This window comes from Argiope bruennichi, chromosome X2 (genome assembly GCF_947563725.1).
Source record: "Argiope bruennichi chromosome X2, qqArgBrue1.1, whole genome shotgun sequence".
NCBI classification, from domain to species: Eukaryota; Metazoa; Arthropoda; class Arachnida; order Araneae; family Araneidae; genus Argiope; species Argiope bruennichi.
The window spans coordinates 51,481,381-51,503,857 of NC_079163.1; the positions used below are offsets into that span (position 1 = coordinate 51,481,381).

The following is a 22,477-nucleotide window of genomic DNA, read 5'->3' on the forward strand; positions in this document are numbered from 1 at the left end:
CAATAGAATTTTGTTTGGCGAAGGAAAAAAATATTTACAAAATGTACCGATGTATGGCGTTGTCAGGGGAAAGACCAAAAATAGATTAATTAAATATAGGAATATTGTTACCAAAAGGAAACAATAGAATTCAGTTTACTACAAATTTATTAGCGATAAGGCAAGAATACATGTTTATAGCGACAACACTGATAATGACAAAAAAAAAGTTTCATGGAACAAACACATTACTGATGGGTGGTTAAGGCATTCGATATACCCTCCACCTTGTTCCGCTACTAATTGGAAACGCGAAACGGCATGCTCCACAACAGATCGGAAGGTATCTGTACTGATACAATGGATGTGGTGTGTGATGTTTTACTTCAAAATTGCTAGAGCAGAGCGCGATCCTTCATAGTCGGAGTCATGATGAAGCATTCAGACAAAGAGCTGGTGCTCTGCATTTTTATGGCAGGTATGTTTGCGGTGGGCATGTCATGCATAAGTAATTAGCATATCTCCAGACAATGTTAACCCTGATGGCGCCATCTATCGGCACATTTTAGAACTATTTTTTTTTTCCTTCGCCAAACAAAATTTAATTGTCTCACGATTGTTCTGCTAAGATATCAAGTCATTCTGACCAGTCGTTTTAAAATTATCGATTTTTGATACCGTAACTTTAATTATAATCATCCTGTAGAATTATGTGCATTTTGGCAGTACGTTGGAGCATGCATATTAAACACACATTTTTCTAAATTAATCAGGTATCACACACCACATCTATTGTATCAGTACAGATACCCTCCGATCTGTTGTGGAGCATGCGTTTTGCGCTTCCAATTAGTAGCGGAACAAGGCGGAGGACATATCGAACAACTTATGCCTTAACCACCCATCAGTAATGTGTTTGTTCTATGACGCAATTTTTTTTTTATTTTTTATTAATCACTGTTGTCGCCATAAACATGTAAAACCCCTGAAATCTATTGTTTCCTTTTGGCTAACAATATCCCTGTATTTAACGAATCCATTTTTGTTCTTTCCCTTGACAGCGCCTTCTATCGGCACATTTTGGAACTATTTTTTTTCCTTCGCCAAACAAAATTCCATTGTCTCACTATTATTCTGCTAAGATATCAAGTCATTCTTCCAGTAGTTTTAAAATTATCGATTTTTGAAATCGCAACTTTAATTATAACTAGCCGCCTTTGGCGACCAGCCGGTTCGCCAATCTTAATGTTCGTTTAAATTTTAATAATTAAATAGGTTGAACCAGAGTTTAACCCCCTTCTTCGCCAAGTTGCGATAACGCGCCAAAGCTGGCAATCTTTATTATGCACTATAATTGAACATCTGCTCCTTTGCTTTTGAACATTTCGCTAGGCCGTTGTTGGCAATTTTTAAAAATTGCGCAAAGCAGGGGATTAAACTCCGGTCGTACCATTAAATATTTTACGCAATTCCAACTTTAAGAGATTCTTCATCAAAATATTTTAAAACTTCAAATTTATATTAGAGAGTTATATAATTCTTTCATAATATTATAAAGGCCTTCAGTCATAACGTAATATGTATCTCTCTAATTTTCTGTTACCTCTCGTAGAATTTATGCTTTAAATTAAAGTGTAAATGATTAATCTGCAATTAATATAATAATATTTTTTACTGAAACAAAGCATTTTTTAATAATATGATAACTGATAATATGATTAATAATAACTATAATATAATATAATTACTGATAATAATATGATTACTGATAACAGAGTCACGGAGCGTTTAAACTTTATGGGCACTAAAGAATATCTTTCTTAATTTATGTAATATCTCAAGAATTTGTCAACAAAATTTTCTCAGATTCATCATAAACAGATCGATTATTTAAAAATGTTTAATTTTAAATGCATCAAACACTAAGAAAATAAAATGAATCGTTTAAAATAATCGGTCGAAAACAGGTTTAAAAAACTACTTAAAAAGCGATGTACTTAAAACTATAAGCATATACAAAAAAATATATAACTAACATAAATACAATTTAATTACAAAAGCATGCAACTAACCTAAAAAATAATTTAAATCCTTGAAAACAAGTTAAAAAAAACTACTTAAAAACGATGTACTTAAAACTATAAGCATATACAAAAAATATATAACTAATATAAATACAATTTGCTTACAAAAGCATGCAACTAACCTAAAAATAATTTAAATCATCCGTTGATAATGGTTGTCATGGCAACAATCAGAACACAATGCGCATGCGTGAATTTTCTTCGCCAGTTACGGTAACGCAAATGCTTGAATTTTTCTACGCCAGTTGGGGTAACGCTATGCAGATTAGACATTTTTAATTTCCTTTATTCTGTGTTATTTTAATTCAAAAGTACTTCAGAATGAATCTCAAACATGGATTAATTAACAATGTTTAATTTTAGATGTATAAAACATTAAGAAAATAAACAGAATCATTTGAAATAATCGGCCGAAAAATTTTAACCCTAGCCTCATTACTGTTGGGAGAAAAAAACAACAAAAAAAAAACTGAAGCCTTACTCATTTGGCGGTGGGGAAAATGGAAGATTATTTTGGCGGGAAAGTTAGTTTTTAATTAATAATTAAAATTCTAATTAAAAATTCAAAAAAGGGACCCCAAGTGCACATTCTCGACCTCTAAGGTATACATGTACCAAATTTGGTAGCTGTATGTCAAATGGCCTGGCCTGTAGAGCGCCAACACACACACACACACACATTGAGCTTTATTTATAAGTATAGATTACCCTGTAGAATCATGTACATTTCGGCAGTACGTTGGAGCATGTATACTAAACACACGTTTTTCTAAATTAATCAAAAGCTAATAACAATTATGAGAAGGAAAATTTGCTTGTACATAGAACTGGTACAATTTGCTGTGTGCATTAAAAAAGAAATAAAATAAATTAAAAAAGGAGTTTAGGTATAAAGAGTTTTTGGTAGTTTAAACATTGGCCAGTGCACATTAGCAGCCAGAGCTGACAGGTTAGAAACCAGGATTATGCTTCCCACACCATTAGTCTTCTTTGTGATGTAATGAGCTTTCAAGATTTGATTGTTGACAGAAGCCTCAGACGAAGGGGATGTGATGATATCTCTCCGCAGAAGGGCTTCCTTTCTTTCTTCCCTTATCCCCCCCCCCAGTCTGCATTTTGATACTGTATAACTAACTGATGGACAAGTGACTTCGCCGGCCTTTTAAAGCGAGAGGAACCATTATAAGAGGAATTTGATGCACACAGGCAAAAGGATTAAAGGGACACTCATGACTTTTCTCAGATTTATGTGTTTCGAAGTGTTTATTTTATCATGTTTATAATGAAGAAAGGAATCACAATCTTATTGCACTGATCTATGTTACTTCTTTAGTGGCAAATTATTGCGAAAAGTAATACTTCTATTTTTAGACATCAGAGAGCCGGCACGAAAGACATTCTTGCGCGTTTTTTTATATTAAGAAGAAAATATTTCGGTTTGGTATCTACAAATAATTATGTTAATATTGTTTTTGCAATATTAAATTCTAGCTGCCTTTCTCTTTTTATTTAAGGAATCTCTTTTATAACGAACATCAAATGAAATTATGAATAGAAATTTGCTCTATCTTAGAATCTTAGAAGGCAAGCATAAAATTAACACTGGTATTTCATGCTATAATTTATAGCATAAAAAATCATATGAAACTACACTAAATTCATAATTTTATTTGTCTCGTATATTATTGATTTAGCATGAAAAAATTGCTAACATCAATAGATGTAGATGAATGCTATTTTGTTTTGTATACAGATTAACAGTATTTTCCGATCTTTCTAAAATGTAGCTCATATATGCTATTCTAAATATGAGAGAAATCACAGTCAACTTCCATAAGTTAAATAAAATTTCAGTTAATTAAAAACTATTCAAGAGTTTGGCTTTTTTTCTGTAACATCCAAAAATATGGCCTCCCAAAAATTATCTTTACATCATTCTAAAATTCAAAAAATAATTTTTCTAATCATAATCATTTTAAATGCCGTACAATTTCTCCCACAATTTCAACAAATATTTTAAAATACTTTTTCATCATTCGTGTCAGTATTTTTCATTATAATAATGTGAATCAAATTAATTTCATTATTTCATAAAATCATTTAATTACATAGTACTTCTCCATTGTTCTAACTATGGTTAAAAAAATTTGTTTTCTTTAATACATTTATTAATAAATTCAATGCATTAAGTTTAAAAAAAACTTTCACTTGCCCGACCTTTTTATATTATATACTTTTAAAATAAGTTTTTCGACTCCAACTCCTCCAAGGAAGAGAATTTTATTTCATTTAATAAATTTTGTATTGCGAAATATATTCTCGCACCTACTTCAAATCGATACTTTCGGTAATGAGAAAATGGTCATCTGCTTCTTGTTTGGCTTTTTAATTACATATTTTCGCTTTTAATTTAATCATGCAATTATTAAAATTCGGCTTTTTACCCCCTCTCTTTTAGACATCTAAACTAAGAAAAAAAAAATTTTTTACTCTTCATAAAATGTATTATTTGAAAACTCCTTGCAGTTCACTTTTTAAAATAATATTTAAAAAAATTTTCTTGTTATTGTTTTTGGAAATTTAGTTTCAATCTCAGGTTATTTCATTCAATTTTTCTAAGTATCATAATATACCTCTACAGAAAATGTACAATGACAGGCAGATCTGTTGTAACTTTCTCCTCTCTTACTTTTTTGCAGGTAGGTTAGACACAGACATTTAGATAATATTTAAATGCTTTACTTCTCAAGCAAATGAGGAGAAAGGTAAATCAATTTTATATAAAGATAAATTGTAATTTAATTTATATTTTCGAATCTTACCAAATGAAAGGTAAAATGCATTTTTTATAAATTTTTTAAAGCCAAATAATCAATATTCCGAATAAACAAGCTTATATCCAAAACAAGAGTTAGAAACATATCTCTACTACTGTGTGTCCATCAGGAGACCACTTCCCACCAAATTTCTATGTTTATGAGGGTTGCTAAAGAAACAGGTTACTGAAGGAAGAGCTCATGTCGCGTAGGCAGAAGTTCAGTCATGTTTCCTACATCGGCACGTTTAACACCAAATTGGCGATATTTTGTATTATTACATTCAATTTTTGAAAATAAATTCAAAAATGATTCATTAAACTCAAAATTATTTGATTACTTGGAATCTTGAAAATACCCGATATTTCTGTCATATGTATAAAAAGAACAACACAAATCAAATGGTGACACTGAATAATTCATATCTCTAACGATTGCACAATAAGAAAATAATCAATTAAGAAATCTAAAGTAGAATAATACGTGACAAAAAAATTATTCGTCTTCATTTCATTTCTTTTAAATTTATGTAAGTAATTAATTTCAAATTTTCCAGAGCAAACGCGAAGTAATCTGTCTGATTTAACATAAAAACTATGGTAAGCTGTTTTCGATCTGCACAAGCTATCTGAAACATAATTAACTTCAAAAAGTTTATATGTAAAACATATTCTGAATTTAAAAATAATTCAAGTGTTCACTCAGGTGCTTGAGATTTTAAATTCTCACCTTTCTTAAATTGAAAGCGCATTTTAAAGGATGTCAAAATTTAAGAGACAAGGATTATTAAATATTGAAATGCAATTAATATTAACCAAAGAAAAGGTTAATAAAATATAAAAGAAATAAGCTAAGCGAATATAAAGACACGTATCACTGCGACTATAACGAGAAGACGAATTATCAATAGCTTTTTTATAGCTTCAAATTGACGCCAATTAAAATAGTAACCCTCAGACTTCCGTCCGATTCATCCTACTCGAAATGGATCTTTCCTACCGAAACCTGTTTCTATAACGCTTGCCGTAAACACAGACAGTAGGCTGGAAGTATCGTTGTGGACACACAGTACTAATAAAGATAATTGTGTGTGTACCTGTGTGTATGGTAGACTATTAAATTTAGAGCTTCCAAATATGGCAAAGATATACATCGAAAGGTGGAAATATGCAGCTAGGAGTTATCTTATCAGGCAAAATTTCAGTACTTACCCACGATAATTAAAGGAACTATTATTGCACAAAACAATTTTTATACATCTTAAAACTCAAAAAAAAAAATATATATTTGTTTGATGTTACAAATTTAAAAATCATTCAAATTTCTCCCGAATTTCGACAATTTAAAAAAAAAAAAAAAAAAAAAAAAAAAAACTTTTTGCCTAATTTTCAGTAATATACGCAAAGCAAATAATCAGATCAACAATTATATTGTTGAAAATATATAAACACTTATATTTACCATCATTTCAAATGCATCCAACGTCCTCACTTCAGATAGATTCACATTCTTTATTAAACAAATAAAGTTGATTCTTGCTTGCTAATTCTCTATTCACTTTTTAGCAACTTTAAAACTATTATCAATAATCAAAAAATATTGGTAAATAATCAATAATCAGAAAATATTGGCAAAAAAATAATGGTAAGATAGAAAAGGCTTCTTCTTCATTATACATCAAATGAAAATTCTTCATTATACATCATACAAATATCAAAATTATGTAGCTATCATAAACAGATAGATAACGATTTTGACTTTCAATGATTCAAAATATTAACGACTTGTATTTTATTTGTTGTAAATTTATTTTTTATCAACTTAATTTATTATGTATCATATTTTTCATCAATACACCTAATTAAGGAATTATGTTTCAAAAATACATCATTTTTATAAAACTTACAAAAAAAATTATAAAATTTGCTTCATTTGTATAATAAAAATTTGCAGAAAGGCAGCTTTCTTTCGAAAGGGGATGAGGTAACATACGGGATGTAACTTTTAGAGGGAAGGGGCGCAGTTTTAAGGGACTTAAGGGACTGATATATAAAATGAATGCATTAAAATTCAAGATCTTCTATTCTCAAAATAAAAAAAAATATATATTATACAAAAAAGAAAAAGAAAAAAAAAACAATTAAGAAAACATAATAGATTTCTATGATTTACAAAACCTGGAGAAATTCTCATTTATTTTGATTTTTGTGTTTAATTAGCAAGGACCACGCCGAATAGGACATTTAGGACATAGGATCGGGATAATAGTTAATCTACTTAAACAGAAAAAGAAAATTCAACAGAGAGCAATCAAATTGCAATAATATTTGAAATCGAATATTTTTTACAATCCCTTATAAATATTCCAAAGAATGCCCTCAATAAAAATAATAAAAAAAATCTTATATGGAAATTTTGCAATACCGGCAGAATCACAATGGAGTAAACTATTGAAAGGTAATTAGTATTTTTACCTTTTATGCAAAAACCTTGAATCATATTTACTGCATTGGGCTTACTTAATGCAGTTATGCTGAGTGTATGTTCTTGTCAATGCAATAGCTACATCCGTGTGATTGCATTTTTAAAAATGAGATACATATATTCAAAAAGATAATATAAAAGAGAACAATTAAAAAGCTAAAAAGGATTAAAATATTGCAAAATTACATATGTAAATACATCAAAATTTTTTTCACAAACATCACTGAATTACAGATTTGCTATGGGTTAAAAAAAATCTGACAACTAAATATGAAAAAAGTTTTTAACAGTGCACGTTTTTAATTTTAAGGTTATTGTAACAAATTTAATTAAATAGTTTTAAAGTCATACTTCAAAATAATGCAAATATCTGACTACAATTGTTTGTAGCATATGCCTTCATATAAAATCACAAACGAATATATACTTAATATACAAATATCACATGGATAATGGTATAAAAACTAAAATACTCAGCTGATAAACAAATATAGGCAGTGATTTGATTTGATAGAAGATTTTCAAGAAAATCTGCCAAATTCTGTTATGCAAATAAATAAATGCTATCACAGAAAAGCAGATCATCTTGCTGAATAAATATAAGTTTTCTCTCTTTCCTCCTCCGCCAGATATTCTTCTTATAAATTATAATTATTTTTCATTCAACGGAATTGTGGCTACTGCAAATAGAAAGCTACCTGAAAAGAAAATGCGCATACACCCATTACACATTGTTATTACATTCACAATTTAAATCCCCCAGAAATATTAAGAAATAAATTCTTAAATAACCTGGGTAGATTGGCATTGAAATAATAAATAAATGTACAGTTTCATAAATAAATGTTTCATAATAAATAAATAAAATAAATAATAAATAAATGTAAAAAAAAAACTATTTCATAAATAAATGGTCGAAAAAAATATAAGCTTTTTTATTAGAATATAACTTGAGCATATTAAGTAAGGCTGTGAAAATCTTGGGAGCACCGGGGCAACGGTAATAACGCCTACCATTTCTATTTTTTCTCCCACATATAAGCAATGTTTTTAAAAAAGAATTATAGTTGATCAATTTCTTAATTAAGGTAGCTTTATTAGCTTTAATCCAATGAAAAAATTCTAAATTTAATGTCTTGATGATGTGTAATAAATAAGATATCCAAAGCTATTAGATGTTTTCTAATCTGATAAGTCATCAATGCATTCGCGGCTATCATTTCATATTTATTTAGAAATTATTTCTAATTAGATAAATAATTTGATCTTTCGAGAAGTGAAAATATAAACAACGTTAATGAATTTTGCATATTCAATTTTTAAAATAACATCTTCAATATAATAAAAAAATCATTTTTTCTTTTTACTCTGAAGAACTTGGGCATTGCTCCAGGCAGTCACGATCCAATGATAATATATAATACGATTCGATTTGTTGATGTTAAATGAATAAAGAATTCAGATAGAATACTGGGTTTATAAAAAGATAAGCTACGATTTTAAAATACAGACAGAAATCACCATACAGTAAAATCACTAATATTAACAGAGATTTCCCAAGAATAATTAAGATTATTAATTATTAATAGATTAATAAGATTATTAATAATTAATAAGAATCAATTATTCATTTCGAGAATTTCACTGAAATTTTATACGCTTGCAACATGTTTGGAATAGAATGCCAATAAGGAAAAATACCACGAACATTTTTTCCCAATATTCTTCAAAACAAGGATGTAAATTCAAATAATGGGAAAGTTGCACAGTTTTAATAAGATTATAATAAATAAAAATACACTAAAAGTTTTAATATAACTTGTACAAATTATTTAACGAATATATACAAATAAATTATTTTCCTACTCCTAACCAGCTTTTAATGAAACAAATAACATTTAAATAAGAGTTCTATCGAATTTATGAAACAGCTAACTGACATAAAATATATTAGAACTTCAAGGAATGAAACTTATTATTGTAAACAATTATCCTAACACTATTATAATTTCAAAATCATAAATCTAAATAAATAAAAACAGGTTTTTTTATATATAAAAGCATATATTACCCACTTCGAGTTCAGGCTTTCTTTCCGACCATTCGTGTTGCTGCACTTAAAAAACTGCTATCAGTTTATTATACACAAAACTTTAAAATAGGGATTTGTTAGGCTACCCCGATTCGAAGCATGATTTTTAAACCATTAAACAGTCCAAAATTGAGCTTTACTTAATGCCACAAAATTTTGGCTTTAGAGTTATGTATGGCTTTAGATATTTCCAGATCTGTCTGATGCAATAGGAATTATATAGATATAGTATTCTTGAATATTGCTAAGGCATTTGAAAGTGAGGTTATATGTTCAGAGAAGTCGTTTAATTCCTTCTAATGCGTTAAACACAATGGTTAATACAAGAAATCTATTTCCAGAGGAGTTGTATTCTTTCATATATAGTAAAAGATAAATCACAAAAATGATTATGGTCGAATAAAAGAGAAGAAAATATCAGGAATGTCAATTTAAAAAAATACAAATATATCATAAAAAGCAGCTTCATTTTTAATAGTAAATATTTGTCAAAAGAAGTAGTCTCACTGTTATTTAATATCTTTCTCTTAATACTTTGAAATGACTCTCTATAACATAATCTAGTTTTGTCTGCATATCTTGTATTATTCAGAAGGCTAATAGGATGTGTAAATCGCTACATATAAGCAGCTATTAGTAAATTCTGCCGAATGAGATAATATAATTAATTAATATAATAATTATTAATATTGTGTGAGTAACTAAGATGCATTTTTAGGTAGCCAGAGGTGGGAGAATTAAATGTTATCTATTCGAAACACTATAATCTTTAAATAAGTAATTTTTTAAACCATTGTAGAATTAACTTTTTTGAGATTTTTAAAAGCTTTTAGTCTTTTTCAGTTTATACGTCCACCATCAAGAAGAACGTCGTCATGTACAATTGTGTGATATTCATATCCAATTAGATAAGAAGATATTTAAACATAGGAACTGCAATAAAAAATTTGATAGTGTCGAACTTATTAGACTTGCTTATGTTTAATTTCCAAATAATCCTTTTAACCGAATGGTAACAGTTAAAAACCACTTCAGAAAAAAAAGTTGCAGCAGCAGCATAATCTTTAAAATTATTTAGAGTTTATCAAAAGTTAACTGAAATGCAAATATCAGTCCTTTTTCGGTTTAGAATGTAAATTAGCAAACAACCAGACTCAACTCTATTTCCTTTGATGTATGCAACATAAATTTGCAATGAAGCAAGAAACTGTACTCATTTTAAAATGTAATAATGATGTATTGCATGGGAAATCTTTTTATAATTTCATATATTTTTATAATGAAATAGAACATAATAGTAATCATTTTAGGAATGAGGTAGTGTACCCACAACTTTAATGCTGAACAACTTACTTCTTTTTGAATTATTTATTTTCTTATATTGTTTTAAGCATATTTAAATATTTACCTAGAACATTACTGGATTAGTTATGCTTTCAACATTTGAATTTATAGATAAGATCACAGACACGTTACGAAATCAATCCTTACTCAACTTGTCAATGTCCTTATTCAACTTTTCCTTATCAATCTTTTACTTGTCGCATGACAAGTAAAAAATTCTAATTTAATTTTGGAATCCATTGAGTATCTTGAAGCAAAATGTACAAGAAATCGTAGCACAAAATGAAATTACATTGAGCTAGATGTTAAGATTTAAGCCTAATGCATAGCAAACAATCACAACAAATGAATAACTGAGAACACAAACTCAGGACAAATATAAATGTATGGCAACGCGTAGCAACAAGGAGCCTTCTGCGATTTATTGTAGCATCATATAGCAAAACGTTCCCAGTATCCTTCGTACATTTATGAACAATTTAAAGCCAAACTTAAAAAATCCTCCTATTTTTATATTTATCTTATGAATTCTAAATATCATAAACCAACTGAAATTATATTTGATTATCCAATGTTCCAAATGTTTTGAAAGAAATATATAATTTGTTCAACTTTTAAACATTAAGGGGAAAATGTGTTCGATTGCATTAGTAATAGGACTGTTCAAGCGCGCTCACAGTATTCTTCCATCCATAAAAAATAATTATGAGTTTTAGGATGGATTGTTTTCCAAAAGTAACAAAAAAGACAAATAACTGATTACTTTTACAAGGAAAATAACTATTTTTTTTAAATATCTTCAGTTATAACGAACATAGAAAAATAAAAATGTAATTACATACTGACTTTGATAAATTAGTAGAATTAATTTAGCGTTGATTCAATATATTTCAAATTAAATGTTGCTACTCCATATTGAAAGTCACTTTTAAATTATCGCTACATTTTCATTGTTACGATTAAGAAAGATACACATATTCTTAATTCTTAGATATAACAATTGTTTTTTGAAAATAAAAATGGTGAATTTCGCAAAATAAAAAATAAAAAAATACAATTACTTTTAAAATATAGGGTTCGAATAGCAGTATTTTTTTACACACCACCATGATGTTCACATTTTAAAGCCCATTTAAAAATAAATTATTACAACCTGCTCTAACAATAAAATTGAAAGTACAAGATCATAGAGTATTATTTTATTTTGTACAAAAAAAAGGGGGAGAAGGGAATTTGTTTATAGACTCATCAAAGATTACTGGAAAAGACAACTAGACACACAAAATAGTTTTAACTGCTGGTAAATTGTTAACAATTAATATTATTAATTATATAATTAAAGCATTTTTGATGGGTAGTATCGTTATTTTAAGATTTCCAAATTAATGCCTTAAATTAAATGTCTCCAAATACTTATATCACAACGAAATGACTACTTAAACCCAGCATTTGTACTTCTTAAGCAAGGAATTATCAACTTGTTTGTGGTTTGACTGATTCAGAGGATAAAACAAAAGTTTCAATGAAGATGAACGGAGTTATTACTTTTATAATACTTAAATTGTATTATAAGAATTTTTTCCAAATCGATATATATATATATATATATATATATAGAATTTATTCGTAGATGAATAATAGAAACAGTTAAGATACATCTATTGTTCACCTTGCAAGATACAATTATATCTTAATCATTTAAAAATCTAATTGTGCCCACTGCATATAACCTAACATTAGCTGAATAGGTATTCATAGATTATTAACAATAACCTATCAGCGATAGGAACACAATCAAAATTGATGTTATTTCATATCTAATGATTAAAATTAGCAAATTGTGCAAAAATAAATATAGTTTTCAGATTTAATAAAGCAATTATGGCATTCATTTCAAGGTTGCTTTTGAAAGTTGAAGGTGTTTAAAATTTTAGAATACCTTTGCATTTTATTCTCAGCCTGGCTTTCACATTATGAAAAACATTTTAGATACTTAAGTGTCTAGTTGCGCCGTTTCGAAAGAAAAGAATATTCAGGAATTTTATGAGATAGAGCAGAAAGAAACATTTAGAATAAATACATAAATACACTCATATTATACATGAATTCCATAAAAGTTGTGATATGCGATGTGAAATGAAACTAAGTCCAAAAGTTTGAAAATGATTCTTTAAAGAGAGATCCTCCCACATATGCACAGCGGGAAAAGTAAATACTTAAAAAAATTATTTAATAAAAAAATCATTTATTTCAAAGATATACCATAAATCTTATATAAATAATTTAATTAGTTTTAAATCAATTACACACTTTTCCTAAAAAATTGATACCTTTCTCCCAAGCATTCATGAAAACAGTAACAAGAGTTTTTAAAGAGAAGTTTATTGAATCTACATTCCACACTGGTGTAAGTTTCACTAACATTTGTTTAAGTTATAGCAGTAATAAAAGAGTTTATATCTATCGTACAATACAACTAATTAAAACTGATTAAGAGGAGACAGGATTAATATTGCAGATTTCACTCTGAATAAGAAAAGGAAGATTGTTTGCCAATTTTAAACAATGAAAAACTATTTCCTAAAGAGAATTGGTTTACTAATCTCACAAAAACACTCGTGAAATTACATTTCGTATGTTTAAAAAAAACTGCTCTGCTGTTTGATATTGAATGAGAAATAGAAGCCTTTTTGATCTTAAGAAGGTATAAAATTTGATATGGAGATAACTGATTTGTTTCAACAAACCGAAAAAGCAAGAAAATTAATACTGTTTATTTTCCGCGTGTGTGTGAAATGATATTTTAAACTCTGATTTCAATTCTAATTAATTTACAAAGTTTTATCTTAATTTAGCCCATAATAGCTTCATTCTAAAATATTCTCTTATTTCGTGATCCAATTCCACTTTCTCAACTAAATTAATTCAAGAGCAGCTTTGTAAATTTGCTGAATCGGCTAAAAGCCTAACTTTCCCACACTCCGCGTGAAGGGCTGGAAAAAAGTTATTTATTTAATTAATAATGATATTTTATTTTAATGACTAATGAATATTTTTATGAAAAGTAAAATAAAATCATAATTTAATTATTCTTTTGCCTTTAAAAACATTCATAGCATGATCATATAGCGCCATCTATTTCTATAAACGAAAAGTATAACAACTGAACCATAAATCGATCAATACAGAATAAAGATTTTTTTAGATATATAAACTTTCAATGATTAACGAAAGATGTAATAATCCTTTGATGATTTCTGCTTTCTATTGGTAACTTACTAACTATGGAGGATGCTCACAAAAAATACGCTGCCATGAATCATATAATATAGAAATATTAGAAAGATTTTGACAAAATGCACATTATTAAATTTAATTTATTTCCCTAGTTATGGATATTTTACAATCAACTCAGTCGTTTCTTAGAATAGCACAATATCACAATTAGAAATGTTTCTACAATTATTATGCAAGAAGCTACTATGAAACAAATGGGAGCCTATTTCATATAACTTATCAAAAAATATAATGCACAAGATTAAAAAGAAAAGGTCGAATTCTTATGTGATGCTTATTAATCCTTTGAGGCACTATTCAAGACGGTGCATTATTTTGACGCTTTATGTATTTATTTTTCAATTTTGATTATTAAAAATACCTACAGAATGGTAAAAACACGTTAGATTAATTTTTCGGGGAAATTCAACTTAAAACTATTATATATATATATATATATATATATATATATATATATATATATATATATATATATATATATATATATATATATATATATATATATATATATATATATATATATATATATTGGAGTAATAAACAAGCCTTTGTATTAAGTGAATAATTGTGGATCGAATTACTTTTCCGAGTGCAAAGGTTTAATAGTCTAAACACACAATACATAAAATATCTAACAGATTCAGTCTAATTTTCAACTAATAATAAACTAGATATAACCTCTGAACATCAAAATTCTCAAATTTGATTTATCGACATATATAATATTCACTAATATCTGCCAAGTAAAGAGAGCGATTTTTACTCATTAGATTTTTTTAAAAAATTGTATACAATAGCATTTTATTCTTTTCCTCTCTTTTTTTGAAGTCATTAGCATTAAATATATTAAAAATGATATCTGAAATTTTTATATCTTCCCAAATAGCTTCATTAAAAGAAGAAGAAGAGTTTCAACAGAATCAGACTCAAAACTAAGAAATAAGTTTAATTTTTATATCAAAATAATGCAATCGCAATAACATGAATCTGGAAAGAAAATTCTTACCAATATACATTTTTAAAAAATTCATCCCTTATATATAAAACTGTTCAAACTAAAGCAAATTTTCGTTATCCTCAGTAACAGTTTTATTGTTCGAATTGCAATAGTAAGAACGAAAGTATATCTTAGAAGATTCTTTTATAATGTGCCATATTAAGATATATCTGACTCATCATTAATCTAGTAGCCATGTTTAAATTTAGTCCATAATTTAACTAAAAAAAACTTGAGAATAGGAAAATTTATGAGTCTACATTCATTGAAAAAAATGTATATCGAGTTATAATCAGTAATTAAATGATTGGGTTTATAAATACATGTTTAATTAAAAAATCTATCTACACTAGCAAAATTAATAAGAAATGTTTTAAAAAATGAACGAAGGAAAAAAAAATGTCGGTGCTGTGAATTAATTTGTATACATTTTTTTAACTCTCTTTCTTCATTCCAATTTTCTTTTATCTACCGGCTGTTTTTTTCCTGCAGGAGATGGGGACTCCATATACAATGACTTGAATTAAAATATATTTAAAAAACTATTCTGGAACTGATAACAGTATTAGTTCTCCAAGAACAAGTATGCAGACATCAGCGTCAAAAAGTAAAATTAAGATAAGCAATTTACGACAAAATATGAGTAATACGTTTAGAAATAAATTTTGTTTTTAAAATTTCATTTAGAAATAAAACAGTTTTGTGAATATTTATATGCCAAGCAAAAATTTAAAGGTTATTTGATCTTGTCTGCTTTTCTAATAATTTCTACCAAAGATGCAAAGATTTCTACTATTTGATTAGATGCAAGAGATGTAGTACTCCATTCTGCTTTACTTAAAATTCTAGTAGATATTGTGCATAACGTTGACAATGTGAAATATAAAATAAACATTATAGCAATAACAAAAATATCGAATGTGACACGGTAGAGCCATTAATTAAAATTCACTATATTTAGCAAAGATACATAGCGACACTGACAAATAAATTTATGAATAATAGCGTCACCTTCATCGATCGGAGCGACATCTCTCGGCTGAAAAGCAGGTACTAGTTAGCGGGAAGCGACTTCTTCCTTCAAAACTACTTTTCTAAATAGTAGTTGTCAATAAAAGAAACAAAGTTCAAACTTAATTTCTCAATCTAATTTAACATAATGGGAAAGACAATTTTCTAAAGTTACTGAGAAATAACTAAGCTCAAGCCCCTCAACAATGTCCAAAGAACAAGACAAAAAAAAAACTGCTTGTAAATTTTAGCTCTGTGAGAAATATGCAATGGACAAGGAGGGTGAGAGAAAGAAGTTGAGAACGTGTTACAGAATTTATCGATATGCTTGGGAACATTTGTCGCCTGCTATGGAAGGTTAACCTCAAAAGGCCAATTAATATAAAATTTCAAATAAAATAGTGAATCTAGAAAAAAAAAAAAAAAAGAAAAAAGAAAAATTGATAGGATGGGTGAGTATTTTAACATTGCAAATTCAAAAGCATATTTCAAGGAGCATGAGATGTTAAAACTGAAACGAAACTTAGTTCGAATCCATATAAAAGAAGGATTGATTTATTCATGTTATTTAGAACCAAAAATAAAATAATCCCTTTTATTATCATATACACTCTATGCCTGAAAGATGCTATTAAAGTGTGTAAAACAAATCTGAATACATCTATGAAACCAAATTGTTATTTAGGATTATGATAGATTAATTCGAGTTCATTCAGAAATACATTTTGAAGTACGGTTGATTTGCTCAGTTTCTTAGAGAATACAACTAAAACTGAACACATCTATTTTATTAATATTATATATATATGCATGCAAAAGTTGATTTATAATTAAAGTTACGATTTCAAAAATCGATAATTTTAAAACTACTTGTCAGAATGTCTTGATATTTTAGAACAACAATCGTAAGGCAACGGAATTTTGTTTGGGGAGGGAAAAAAGTTCCAAAATGTGATGATAGATGGCGCTGCCAGGAGAAAGACCAAAAATGGATTCGCTAAATACAGGAATATTGTTAGCCAAACGGAAACAATAGAGTTCAGGGGTTTACTAAAAATTTATTAGCAATAAGACAAGAATACGTGTTTGTAGCGACAACAGTAATAATGGCAGTAATAGTAATAATATACTATGCTCATGTTGTATTTTACCTAGAACATTTTTGCAATGCTTGGAATACTTACTACCGTAAAAAAATTCGAATTATTGAGCATGTTCAAACAATTTTCTTTTGGTATTTGCTTTACAAGAAAAATAGAGTTAACTCTTTAAATATATTTTCTCTACGTGATATGTTTAATTTGCCTGGTTTGTGTTATAGATCAGATGTTTCATGTGTTATCATTTTTATATAAGGTAATCAATATTTAGATAGATTATATTGATATACTGAGCTACAATCACTGAAACTAGTATTGGAACACAATAGAAATTTATAGAATTTTATAATATTTTACTTAAATATTTAAATGGAACAAAAAATGAAATATATCACATTCTGATAAGTGCAAATCATAGTAAGTAAAACAAAATTCACATATTAACGAAATTATGATTAGTTTAAAGTAAAAGAAATCAAGTAAAAAATTCTGCTAAAAAAAGTATCGGGACAATGTCCAATAAATTAAGAAAAAAACCCCCATCTTTATAGTTAATATCTTGCTGAATCCCCCTGACACTTTATAACTAAACACAGATTCGATCAATTGCACGCAAAATGATCTGTCTATTTTGAATCACTATTTGATCAGATGTTTTCATAACTCCCGCTTGTTATAAATATCGTGTCATTGATTTTTTGTTGCAAATAATCCCTCACATGTTCAATGGTATTCAAGTCTGGACTCTGAGCAGGGGTCTTAAACAGCCGGGATAGTGGTAGAGCATACATAAATTGCAAAAATTAGCAGTATGTTTTGGATTATAATCCTGGTACAGTTTAAAATATCTTTAGATTCCCAAGTTGTTTGCACTTTGCTGTAAACTTAGTTTGACACTGTCAAAATACACATATTTATTCATTATATTATCTATAAAATCAAAGATCCCACACCAGACTTTACTATGCAACCCTAGATTAATTGGTTGCACTTCTATATTTTACAGCAAGCCTCAAATTTTTGATATGCAATGCTGTATTTGGTATGTACCAAACCTTTTGGTTGTCATCCGATTCGGAAATTTTTATATTTGTTTTCATTCATAAAAATGGCATTTTCTTAAAATTCCGTTGGTTGGCTCGCAAATATTTTAGTTAATGTCATGTTAATATTTCGGTTTGCTTTGCTGATATAGGAGTTTCTTCGAGATACTCTACCATGATACTCGTTTTCTTTAAACATTTCCAGCAGTTTCAGGATTTCCAGAACCTATTTTTACATTTCAGAGCAAATTTTTATGTGGTACGTCTTAGACTCATGAGAATTTGTCTCACAATACACCTGTCTTCCATTTTACGAAATGTCTTTAGATGCCCTGAACTTTGTTTGTTTTCGACACTATTTTTTTTCGTGAGCCTGCGAATAATATTAAAAACAATAGACAGTTTCAAGAAGTGTCCTATACAAAGAATTGATTTTCAAGTTTTCCTATGTCATATACAGATTTCGCGCATCAGCTTAAATATATTTGTCTCCCTCCAGTGTTCCACACACAACTAGGGATTGCAATACCGGTATACCGGGATACCGAATACCGGTATTTTGAGCCATTTGTACAATTTTGTAATACCGGTATTCACAAGTTTAAATACCGGTTTTTCGGTATTTACTAGAAATTTTTAAAATTGTCTCCACTATATGTTCAGATAGCGCGAACATAGCAAAATAGTATACGTTTTTGTTTTTATGTCTCCCTAACGGGCAAAATTAATTAGCTAATTAATGGCTTAATTAATAGCTTAATTCTAAATTAGCGAAACATGGATTATCCCTGAAATAAAATATTGTATCCTTAACGACTGATGAAGCAACAATTATGAAAAAAGTTGGGAAGTTGATTGATGCAAATCAGCAGTTGTGCTATGCACATGGAATTCAATTAGGAGTAATAGATGTATTATATCAAAAAGATAAAGAACAGAAGAATCCAAATACTGTGGATATAGAAATTTCGGATTCCAACTTTCAAAAAAAATAAGAGTCAGAGTGATATTGACAATGAAGATAATGACAATGTAATTGTTGAAGAATATATTGCTAATGAGGATGAAATATTAACCTCTCAAGAATTGCTTCCTATAATTTATAAAGTTCAAAAAATTGTTAAGATATTTAAACGTTCCCCTATAAAAAGGATATATTACTAAAATAAATACTAACTGAAAATAAAACAGAATATATGTAAATATTAGATTCTAAAACACGTTGGAACAGTTTACTCCTAATGATGGAACGATTTTTGAAACTGAGAAATCCAATCCAAAAAGCAATAATTGACTTAAACCTGTAATTTAATTTTTCAGATAGGGAATTCGACTTAATATCCAAAACTATATCAGCTCTACTTCCAATAAAACTGACTATTGAGGCATTACGTCGAAGAGATTCTAATTTATTAACAGCTGATACAACAATAAATTTCATGTTGCAGTCACTGAAAGAACAGCACACATTACTATCTGAAGAATTATATATTACATTGAAAAATAGCACAGGAGAAAGGCATTCCGAGATAGAAAATGTCTTATGGTATTTACATAATTATAATGATTTTAAAAAATGAAAATGAAAAAGAAGAAAAGAAAATAACTGATTCAAATCTAATTAAGTTTAGAATAAATTTTCTTAAAATTTTTAACCCACAAACCTATCCACATTCAGAAGAATTCGGTTCAATTATCGAAGATTATGATGTCACTACTGTCGATAGTGAAAAGGAATTGTCTCTTGAAACAAAAATTAGAATTAGCTATAAATAAAAAAATTTCAATGAACCAAAATACAATACAGAAATCAGCTATATCCAAAACCATCCGACGAGAAATCGATTCATTTGAAAACGAGGGATTTAGAGGTAAATACTTGGATAAAGTATATCGCGCATTGCTAACAGTACCACCAACTAGCGAATATGCCGAAACAGCGTTTTCGACAACTGGTAATTTTTACACAAAATTACTTTTCAGTCTTAATGACAGCAAAATTGATGCATTATGTTTTTTAAGATCACATTTCAAAAATTTGTAATAGTACCACAGACTTAATAGTGATATTTATACTTTTTGTGATTTAAATAAATAAGATGTTTCTTTACTTTTTTGTGATTTTATACTGTTATAATTTATAAGTTACGAATTAATTTTTGTGATATTTACACTCTCTAACAAAACTGACAAATAAAACAAAGGAACACCTGTGTTTTCTTTCTTTTTTAAAAATTTCTAATACCGGTATTAAAACCGGTATCCCGGTATTAAGATTTAAAAAATACCGAATACCGGTATTGAAATTTTGGTCCGGTATTGCAATCTCTACACACAACCTTATCTGCAGATATTTATGTCTAAAATTATAGTCTACAAAAAGTAGTGGGAAATTAAATATTATTAAAGCATAATATATTTCTTAAATTTTCCATTTCAAAAGTGTCTTAGTATTTCTTTAACAACTGATAGCGTTTAAATTATATTTAAAAGGCTAGATCGAATTATAATTCAAAATAATAAGCAGTCTTTTTCTTATATTCTGTATAACAGGTTGTTAAAGCATTTCTTGATTAATTTTGTTTTTGTTTCATTTTTTAAAATAACTTTGCACATTATGCACGACAAGTATCCCAGTACTTTAATGACTTACTAACTGTATATAGATTTCGCTGTGTCTGTAAGATCCTTAAGGAACCAAAGTACTTTTCCAAATGTTTATTCTAAATTTAATTATATTTGTATGTTTAATAATACATACATTACATTTGTATGTTTATAAATTTTATAAATCTCTGGGGAAGTTGACATTCATCATAATGTTTTTAAAACGAGCTGTTTTAACTTTTAATTACCTGGCCTTACTATTGACATAACTACTCTCTCTCTCTCTCTCTTTTTAATGCTTGACTATATTTATTTTTGTCTATACATATTGGCATATTTATGAATGTTCATGTTTCTCTGTCGGTATTGTGCTTGTGTGAGTTTTACTTTTTAACCGTTGCTTTCTTAATTTGTCTTTTAATTTGATATTCTAAATTTTAAAAAATGAAAATAGGGGATTTTAATGAGAGGGTCATTTGCGAGGAGCGTTTTTGGTGTGCTTTTATAGTTGTGGGTTTTCGTTTTAATCATTTAGGTATTTGGCTTTTTTCATACTTAATATGGTTTTGAACTTTGTAACTTTGTAAAAATAAATGTATTCTCAGCTGTTACTTTTTATATGTGTTTTATTTTGTTTTGTGGCTTATATTTTCTTTTGTTTTTGGCTTATGCATTTTGTAAATGGAGTCATATTTGCAGTGCGCTTACTTTAAATAAATAAATAAAATAAATATATTTCCTTTGTGTTACTTCAAGCGATTTTCTCTATCTATTTTCTGCTACAAATCTACCTTATTAGTAATACTACTTTCTACATTGCCTCTAAAAGTCACAGAATGGACATAGAAGAATTAATTTTACTTATTACATATGTACATAAGCAAATTTGAATGAATTTAAATTCATTTGAAATAAAATAATTAATAAAACTTTTATGGTGAAATGTGAAAAACAAGTGTTTTAATAACCTTTGGCTAGGTATAGAAATAAACCTTAAAAGGAAAATAATAATAATAAATACTTGCAATGTACTAATGGGCATAGTATTGCTTCCTTGATAATCTTTAGGAAAACCTGGCAGACTGCCATTCTTCTAATGAGCAGAAATTTACATAATCGCTGTCAAAAAAGCGTCTGTGATGATCTACAACAAAAAAAAATTTAAGGAATATTCAAACTCTATTTGAAGAGTTTAATTGTGCTCATGAATTCTCCCATTTTATTCCACAGGTTTATCTTCTATTCTTGTTAGTAGTGGGTCTAACTTATTTATACATAAGATTATATCATATGAATAAATAATAAATATAACTACATTATGAGCCATAATTAAGATAAAAAAGAAACTACTCCTTTAATTTGATGTAAGGGAAGGTGTAACCAATAATTTACCATTTTTCTATATTTCCACAATATTGTTCAATATTCTGCATGTCATGCAATATCGAGATGATGTTAAAACAATATTGTTAAGAATTTTGAGCTAATAGCATTGTTTGCCGATTGTATCATACAGTCTATCTACGAATACAGCATTTGAAAGGAAACAATTATCTCAAGATAATTTTTTGATAGTTCATATGCAATTAGTCGGCGGTGAATGTCGTTATCCATTATAAATAC

At 28.0% G+C, this 22,477-nt stretch overlaps 1 protein-coding gene across 1 annotated transcript in view; it reads left to right on the forward strand.

The window, feature by feature from the left end:
• Positions 1–411: 411 nt before the first annotated feature.
• LOC129959773 (uncharacterized) overlaps positions 412–22,477 on the forward strand; it is a 58,066-nt gene continuing 36,000 nt past the window's right edge. The window contains exon 1 of the mRNA XM_056072666.1: positions 412–457. Within this exon, the coding sequence (XP_055928641.1) occupies positions 412–457 (46 nt within the window). The remainder of the gene's footprint in view (positions 458–22,477) is intronic.